We start from the raw sequence: 9,131 nt of genomic DNA, 5'->3' as shown, positions 1-9,131 counted from the left end.
GGCAACACAGCAAGACTCGGTCTACACACACACACACACACACACACACACCACACACACACACCTTACACACACTTAGCTAGGTGTAATGGTGCGTGCCTGCGGTACCAGCTACTCAGGAGGCCGAGGCTGGTGGGTCCCTTGAGTCCGGGAGATCTAGACTGCAGTGAGCTGTGCTTATGCCAATGCACTCCAGCCTAAAACACAGCGACACCATGTTTAAAAAAAAAAAAAAGTATTACGAGACACAGGATTTTTCTTTCTTTGCAACTACATCCTGTTATAAAAAGTAGTGATTCCAAAGTGAAATATTTACAAGACGCATCCCATTACTTTCCCTCCGTTGGCCACCGTCCCCCGCCCCCAAAAGCAGCTTTCTCTGTAAGTTTCTCACTGGAACAGCAAGTGAGAAATGTGTTTGAAGACTAGGGAAACGAGAAAGGTATGCGGGCTCCTAGAGGGTTTCGGGTGAGTTGTTTGAAAAAGGAGGTGAAGGAATTCAAAGTTTCACGTCAGGAGCCTAAAGTAAGGCGTGTCAGGGCCGTCCCGAAGGTATCTGGGAAAATAAGTTTGTGAGGACAAAGACCAGCGCCAAGCCCAGGGCGGAGCCTCCGCGGCCCCGGCGCAGGGACTCGACCTAGGCGGAGGACGGGGCGGAGCGCGGCCGGCACTGTCGAGCCGGGAAGATGGCACCGCCCACGGAGCTGCCGGCCAGGCCCGAGCGAGGCAGCGCGCCCGGCTTCCGCGCCATGGGGCGGCTGGTGGCTGTGGGCTTGCTGGGGATCGCGCTGGCGCTCCTGGGCGAGAGGCTTCTGGCACTCAGGTAGGTGGGACTCCCGCGCGCCCCTCCTCGCCGGTCCCCAGGCTGGGGGTGGCCGCGTGGTGCGGGGAGGGCGCAGGCTGGGGGAGGGATTCCTGCGGGACCGGCCCTGCGGCCGGGGTTGGAGAATTTTTGATTGCCGTCCCTCCCCCAGCTGCTTGAACCCCATCACCCCGACTCTCCTCTTCTAGTGAAAAAACTAGCAAAGTTTGGAGTGAATCGCGACACTTTCTTGAAAGTTGATAAGCCCTTGCTGCTAATAAAGTTCCCTTCTGCTTAGGCTGACAAGAGAATGCTTTACAATTACTCAAGGGCCAAACCTGAAAACAAAACGACTACTCATGCATTGAAACTTTAATTATGAAGATTTATTTCAGGTCATTGGTGCTGCTTCTCCTTGTTGCCCAAACGAGCCCCGTCTTTAATAAAGTTGTTCTCCACCCATTTCTGCATAGTTTGAGAAACACTTCAGCTGTAGATCAAAGACACTTGAAATATTCAGCTACTGTTCTTACTTTTATTTATTTACAAGGGGAGCCTGAAGCCAGAATGCCAGACAGTGCAGACACTATTCCATCTCGCATTTTAGTTTTAATGAAAAATCTCTGGTAGGTAGACATCATAGTTTATAAATTGCCAACTCAAAGTTTATTTTTTATTTGTTTTATTTTATTTTTTGTACAGATGGGGTCTTGCTATATTGCCCAGGCTGGTCCCTAGCTCTTGAGCTCAAGCAATCCTCTGGCCTAGGCCTCCTACAGTGCTGCGATTACAGGTGTGAGCTGTCCTGCCCTGCCTCAACCAAAATTTTATAGGCCTCATGCAAAAGAGTTCCAGAAATACTGTGCGCCTGGTATGTGTGATACTCTCTCTTAGGCTCCTGTAGTAGACTACGACCCTTATGGAGTTTAATACAGGGGAAGAGAGAAATAAAATACAGTAAATGTATAAATTAGGATGTCCTAAGGACAGGCACAAACGAACCCCATAGGCTTAAAGAGGAAAGATTACATCCCCTGAAGGTGGAGTTCCAGGAGGAAGAGACATTCGACCTGACCGTGAAGGGTGGGTGCAACACATACAGGCATGAAGGGGCCCATGCCAAATGCATAGTGCAGCAGGAGCAAAGGGACTAAGGTGGGAAGTTGGAAGACTAGCAAATGGGCCAGTTTGAAGGGAGCATAAAGTCAGGAGATGAGAATAGTAGGGTGGTGGGAAGGATAGGTTTTGAGGCCATTAAATATAAGTTGAAAAATGGGGCCCCACTTTGATAGGCCCAATAGTCCTTCAAAAGGGAAATATTGGTGGGTTTTGCTTTTCAACAAGAACTTAATGTAACTAGTTGTGTTTTATAGAGATAAACCTGGAAGGGGGGATTGGAATAGAGCAATGGTTCTCTGTAAATTAGAATCTCTTGGAGGGACGGTGTCTGGGTGGCACCACCAAAGATTCTGATTCAGCTGATCTGGATCAGAATCTACAGCCACACGTGCAATCCCAGCACTGTTAGAGGCCTAAGCTGGAGGACTGCTTGAGCCCAGGAGTTAGCGACAGGCCTGGGCAGCATAGCAAGATCCCATCTCTACAAAATAAATAAATAAATAAACAAAATTTGAGTTGGTAATTTATAAACTATGGTGTCTACCTACCAGAGATTTTTCATTATAACTAAAATGTGATATGGAATAATGTACTGTTTGGCAAGGTGTCTTCAGGGTTCACAGGTAAATAAGAAAGTACATAATGTAAGAACAGTGGCTGACAGTAGCAGTGGTATTTTGTATTTTTAAAAACACTCCTAATAATTCTAATGAGCAGTCAAGGTTGAGAACTACTAGAATAGAGAGCGGACAGGGGGAAGCTGGTTAAGGTATTGCAGTAGGTCAGAGACGATAACAGGGACCCAAATTCTGGAACCCCAGGGATGAGGGAGAAGTCAAAAGTACTGCCAGAGTTTGTGCCACAGCTCTACTGTCCCATGGTTGTAGTTTCATCTACTGATAAAGCAATGCAAAGAGGAAGAGTGTGGTGGCTGAGATGGCAGTGAGAGTTGAGGAAAGAATGCTCATGGGTAGGAAATGGACATGTTGACCTTAATTTTCATGTTAGGTAGTGCCCATTGTGCTCTACAGAACATTCATGAGTTGGATGACTTTGTATATGATCTGTCCTGCTCTCCGTTTGAAAGACAAGACCACCAAAATTTACAAGCTTATTATGTTGTCACTAATGTGTAAGCCACCAGTTTTTCTGCAAGTTGGAAGTTTTCTCAACAGTCACATTTTTCCCCTTCTCACTAATCTTAAGGTTTTAAAGTTATAGCTGCAAATCTAAAAAAAAAAAATGAAAAAGTAAATAAAACTTATTGACAGATGCACCGGATAGTTTATTTACAGGTTTTTGTTTGGTTGGTTTTTGTTTTTCTTTGTTTTTTATTTTGAGACAAGGCCTTGCTCTGCTGCCCAAGCCAGAGTACAGTGGTACATCAAAGCTTACTACAGCCTCAAACTCCTAGGCACAAGCAGTCCTCCCTCCTTAGCCTCCTGAGTAGCTGGGACTACAGATGCGTGCTACCATGCTCAGCTATTACTTTTATTTCTTGCAGAGACAGGGTCTCACTTTGTTGCCCAGGCTTATCTCAAACTCCTGGCCTCAAGTGATGCTCCTGCCTCGGCCTCCCAAAGTGATAGGATTATATGCATCAGCCACCACCCTCGGCCTACTTTACAATTTGATGCAACTTTTCTTTATGTGACTGTGATACACTTTATTGGGCAGTGACTTTATAAAGTGATAACTTTATTGGATATGTGAAGCCCCAAATGGGCTGACGTGAGAATGTTGGGTGGCTGGATTTAGCAAAGAAAAATGTAGGTTACCCAGTTAACTTTGAATTTCAGATAGATAATTTTTTTTTTAAGTATAAGTATGAAATACTTACCATACTTTTAGCATAAGCGTGGAATTTGGGACATAATTATACCGAAATATCATTCATTGTTTATCTCAAATTAAAATTTAACTGGGTACCCTGTATTTTATCATATGGTAGAGTGCCTTCTGTTTACAGAATTTGGTGACCTTTAGAGTCTGTTTTAAAAAGGAGCATGTTCAGCCGGACACGGTGGCTCATGCCTGTAATCCCACACTTTGGGAGGCTGAGGCGGGCAGATCACTAGAGGTCAGGAGTTCAAAACCAGCCTCGCCAACATGGTGAAACCTGCCTCTAATAAAAATACAAAAATTAGCCAGGTGTGGTGGTGCATGCCTGTAATCCCAGCTACTTGGGAGGCTGAGTCAGGAGAATTGCTTGAACCCCAGAGTTAGAGGTTGCAGTGAGCCAAGATTGAGCCACTGCACTCCAGCCTGGACAACAGAGCAAGACTCCCTCAAAAAAAAAAGAAAAAAAAAAAAAAGCAAGTTCCCACTTCCTCATAAGGAAAGGCTCTTCAGAGGAAGTTGAAGAGACAGAGGCTTTATGTTTGATTTTTTGCTTTAATCTGATACCTACTGTTTGATTATTCAATATTTAGAGATGGTGCTTTGGCAATTTCTCTCCCCAGACAGACAGTTATTTCTCTCCCTAGGTTGCCCACTTCAATTTTTAGTATAAGGATGTCCTAGAGGGATAAATGTCATCAAAGCTGTCTTTCTTCTTCTAAACTGTAACTGGGATTCCACACCCTCATTTTCCACCCCTCCCTAGTTGAGCAATAAAGGAGAAAATAACAGTATACAAATATTCCCAGGCCAGTTCCTGGTGTCAAGGTACGCAGCTGTGGATGAATCATGAGGCTTGAGTGCATCAGAGACCTAAGCGTGGGCAGGAACCCCCAGAGTACCCATGTGAATGTTCTGCTTGCTGCCTGGCACCTTTTATGACAATTCCCACAAGAAGCTATGTGGTCTGTTTCTACTTCTGAAGCAGCAGTCTTTTTTTTTTTTTTTCTTTTAAACCACCATCCTTTAAATCGTTTATTAGGTGACTCTTGTGTGCTGGTCAGTGTGTCAAAAGTGTAAACACTTCTTTATTCTTTTTTTAATCTATCTTTAATTTTTTTTTTTTTTTTTTTTTTTCTTCAAGGCAGGATCTTGCTCTCTCTCCCAGGCTGGAATGCAGCAGCACAATCATAGCTCATTGTAACCTGGAACACCTGGGCTCAAGTGATCCTCCCACCTCAGCCTCCTAAGCAGTGAGGACTATAGGCATGCACCACCACACCTGGCTATTTAAAAAAACACGGCTGGGCATGGTGTCACGGTGGCTCATTACCGTAATCCCAGCACTTTGGGAGGCTGAGGTGGGCGGATCACCTGAGGTTGGGAGTTCAAGACCAGCCTGACCAACATGGTGAAACCTCATCTCTACTAAAAATACAAAATTAGCTGGGCATGGTGGCGCATGCCTGTAATCCCAGCTACTCAGCAGGCTGAGGCGGGAAAATCGCTTGAACCCGGGAGGTGGAAGTTGCAGTGAGCCATTGCACTCCAGCCTGGCGACAGAGCGAGACTCTGTCTCAAAAAAACAAAAAATACATTTTTTTTTGTAGAGACAGGGTTCTTGCTGAGTTGCCCAGGCTGATCTCAAACTTCTAGCTGCAAGTGATCCTCCCGCCTCAACTTTCCAAAGCACTGGGATTATGGGTGTGAGCTACTGAGCCCTGCCAAATTTCTTTATATTAAACCAAAATATACATTTACTGACATTTGGACAGAAAGCTCTTTTACTTTTATGCCTTCATCCAGTCTTCATAGATATCTTCCCCTCTACATTATAACTGTAAATACTGAGGTTAGAGAGGTTAACTAGTTAGTTCAACAGAATAATATAATTATTCAATAATATAATTAATGAATGATTAGTGCTGAACCTGTCCCCTCAGCCAGGTCTCCTGATTCCAAATAAGTTGGCCCCAGCTCCCCACAGTCTTCTAGCTTCTCTGCCAGTGGAGCAAATTTTCCCTAGGTTTACAGGCCTAAGCACAAATTCCTAGTAACTTAATGCAAGTATTGCCAGAGTTCAAGGGGTGAATTCCAAAGGGTTTTTACAAGGCTATACATAAAAGATAAAGCCCTGGCTTCTATATCACTTGCACATAGGAGATAAAGCCCCAGCAGTTGTGTGTAAATTCAAAACCAGAGAAGTATGGCACAAAGAAACTCCTGATAGTAACACTGTGTTCCCACTTTGCTCAGGGGCATATTGGCACCATAGCATGGTGCACCCTTACTGCTACCTGCCGTGAGACCAGATAATAGCTAGCAGCCCCTGGTCTCATTCTCCTCTGGAAGGGTACTGCTGTTTCCTGAATGAAAGAAACTGAGATTGATTTCATGCTAATGACTGTTAGTTAAGAGTTCATGCTTTGTGAACAGGTAGCCTGAGTTCATTCATAGCTCTACTATTTACCTGAAAACTTGGACTGATTATTTCACTTTTCTGTGCCCTGGTGTTCTAATCTGTAGGATGGGGAACTACCTACTCCACAGTGGGACTATGAGAATGCTTAAAACAATGCCAGGCACACAGTCAGCTCAATAAATGTCATCTATGAAGACAATGAAATTCAAGCAAAATTCCTTAAACCTTTGTGCCATACATCCTTTTGGCAGTCTATTGAAGCCTTCATTCCTTCTCAGCATCATGTTTTTAAATGAGTAAAATAAAATATGTACAATTACAAAGGAAACCAATTATACTTAAGTACTGCTACCAAACTATTTTAAAATCTATGATATAATATGCTTTTTTAATTAAACCCTTAAATGGATCTAGAGGTAGGTAAATGTCTAACAGATATTTTGAAGTAGCTATGAATGTAAATAGCACTTTGAGCTATCTACAACTGAAATGCGATAGAAAAGTATCTGTAATTTCTATTAGTGACAGAATCACAAATACTACTAATAGTATTGTGGTTTGTTGTGTACACTCATCATCAAAGGAAATACTCAATTTGAATTAGAGGTTTAAATAAAGATGTATTTTTCCCCCATCCAAGTTCATGGATCCCTGAATTCTACTCATGGATTCCTTGGTCACTGGACTCCATAGGGGTCACTTGGGGAATGATTGTGACACCAATGAAGGAAGCCAGCAGATACTGTTTCCTGTATTTTACCTACCATAGGTTTGTGATGAAGAAATAATTAATAAATAACTGTAATGAGGAAGAAAAGAAAGAAAAACAAAAGGAACCTAAAATAGAGAAGGCAAATAGCTTTCCTTTTGAGTGTCAGTTTTAACAGACTCCCTGTGGTTGCGAAACAGTGTGTCTGAGGCTGGCTCTGGGTTAAATGGAGAGTGCGGCTATTGATTAGTGATGCCTGCCTGACAGCAGAATGGCAATAGCCATGCATCTCTGACCTAGCACAGTCATAAGCATGTTATAGACATAAAAGTGTTAGGGAATAAATAGGCTCTGGCCGAAGTAGAGTGTTCCTCCTCTCATATCATCACTTATATGTGTTTATACCATTTATGTCGTGCTTTTCTACATGAATACTTTTAGGCTTATTAATCTAATCCGAAAAGGTTTGTATAGCTTTCTCTATATTGAGAGAAATATGTGTATTTCTTAAATACACAAACTTCTTAAATCTGATGCCAGTGAGGCTTGCTTCCAGCCACAAGTAACATACATCAGATTAATGGTAGTTCATTCGAAGAGGGATTTATTTTCCTCACGTGACAAACACCTCTGTAGGTGACCCAGTATAGAGCTTGCTCGTTGAGCCAGTGATTATATCAAGGAACTGGGTTCTTCATATATTTTCATTATTTGATCTCTCCCTATTGACTTTATAGCTGTATCTTTCTCAAGGATGCAGAATGGCTACTGCAGTCTCAAGCACTACATGTGTGTTTAAATCATGAAGAAAGGAGACAGTGATGCCAGCTAGCTGTCTTCTCATGACTCTCCTTTGTATCCAGAACACAGTATCTTTCCCCAAAACCTGGGTCATATGATTACATCTCAATACAGGGGAGTCTGGGAAAGCAAATATTTGCTTTGCCCGCCACTACAATGGAAGCAGCAAGGGAGAAAGAAAGCGGGGTGGGAATGGCGTGAATTTTGTCAGCCCCTACGGTCTGCCACCCAGAAAACAGAAGTCCACTAACAAGCAGGGAACTAATTGTTCTGCCAGGGAAAACGTCTGGCAGTTTCCAACTGAAGAAATTTGGAAGTCTTAATGGTCCAGGAAGGATAGAGGCAAAACCCCCATTTTCTTTTATCAAAAAGGAAAGCCAAGAAAAAAATCAGTTAAGTGGAAGTTATGCACAACCCTCACGTAACTCTTCCATGTTAATAGCAGGTAGGCTGCATATCAAAACATGATATTGTACAAGAAAACTAGTTGAAAAAGATTGCCCTATTTAGCATCAATTATTTATGCAAACCTAAATTGACTCTGAAACCGGAAGCTCATATTAAACTTTCCAATCACATCGGAATGTGTTACTTTGAACAGATTGTATTTAATCCAAAGAGATTATCTTTGAAAAAGGTAGATGGTAAACATCGTTATTCCTATTTTTGTATAGTCAAATAGGCATAGTAGTAAGTTGTGTAAAATTGACATCCAAACCAATGCTTGATACTAAAACTTAGTGTACAAACAGCAGTTATAACCTATTGCTTTGTAGCTGCATCTGTTTCTGGAGTCATATAACATTAGTAGAATCTTGGAGGTGTTTTAGGCTCATGCTTATTTTATCCATAAAGAAGACTGACACCTATAGAGATTAACTGACCTGCCAAGGGTCATGGCAATTTCACTGCTAAGACAAGAACACAGATCCTTTTACTTCTTTCTGAGAAAAGTACAGAGTAGTTTAAAGCAAAAACTCCCCTGCTTCCAGCACTTCTGGCTAAGTTGAGCCTTGGGAAAATTGTTTTGTCTGATTCAGTTTTTTCATCTTTAAAACTGGAATAATGCCACCTAATTTATAGGGTTGTTTGAAGAATTAAATGAATTTATAGGGTTGTTTGAAGAATTAAATGAATGCATGGAGGTAAATCACTTAGAACAGCGGTAAATTATACGTGTTTTGTTATTTATTTCCTTTGACTACCCATGATTATCACGAGTGTCATCGTCATCATCACAATTAAGATTACTACCACATTAGGCTACATAAACTTTTTTTTTTCTCTCTCTTTGTTTTATAATTTCGATTTTTTTTTTTAGATTCAAGGGGTACATGTGCAGGTTTTACATGGGTATATTGTGTGATGCTGAGGTTTGGGGAACATGATGCCATCACCCAGGTAGTGAGCATAGTACCCTATAGTTTTTCAGCCCTTGT

The 9,131-nt window shown here is 42.2% G+C and overlaps 1 protein-coding gene across 1 annotated transcript in view; it reads left to right on the top strand.

Moving 5' to 3' along the window:
- Positions 1-502: 502 nt before the first annotated feature.
- PON2 (paraoxonase 2) overlaps positions 503-9,131 on the top strand; it is a 30,071-nt gene continuing 21,442 nt past the window's right edge. The window contains exon 1 of the mRNA XM_050782935.1: positions 503-823. Within this exon, the coding sequence (XP_050638892.1) occupies positions 687-823 (137 nt within the window). The 5' untranslated portion in view covers positions 503-686. The remainder of the gene's footprint in view (positions 824-9,131) is intronic.

The sequence above is a fragment of the Macaca thibetana genome, chromosome 3 (assembly GCF_024542745.1).
Source record: "Macaca thibetana thibetana isolate TM-01 chromosome 3, ASM2454274v1, whole genome shotgun sequence".
NCBI classification, from domain to species: Eukaryota; Metazoa; Chordata; class Mammalia; order Primates; family Cercopithecidae; genus Macaca; species Macaca thibetana.
The sequence above is the reverse complement of the archived record's forward strand: the minus strand, read 5'-3'. Positions and strand labels throughout refer to the sequence as shown.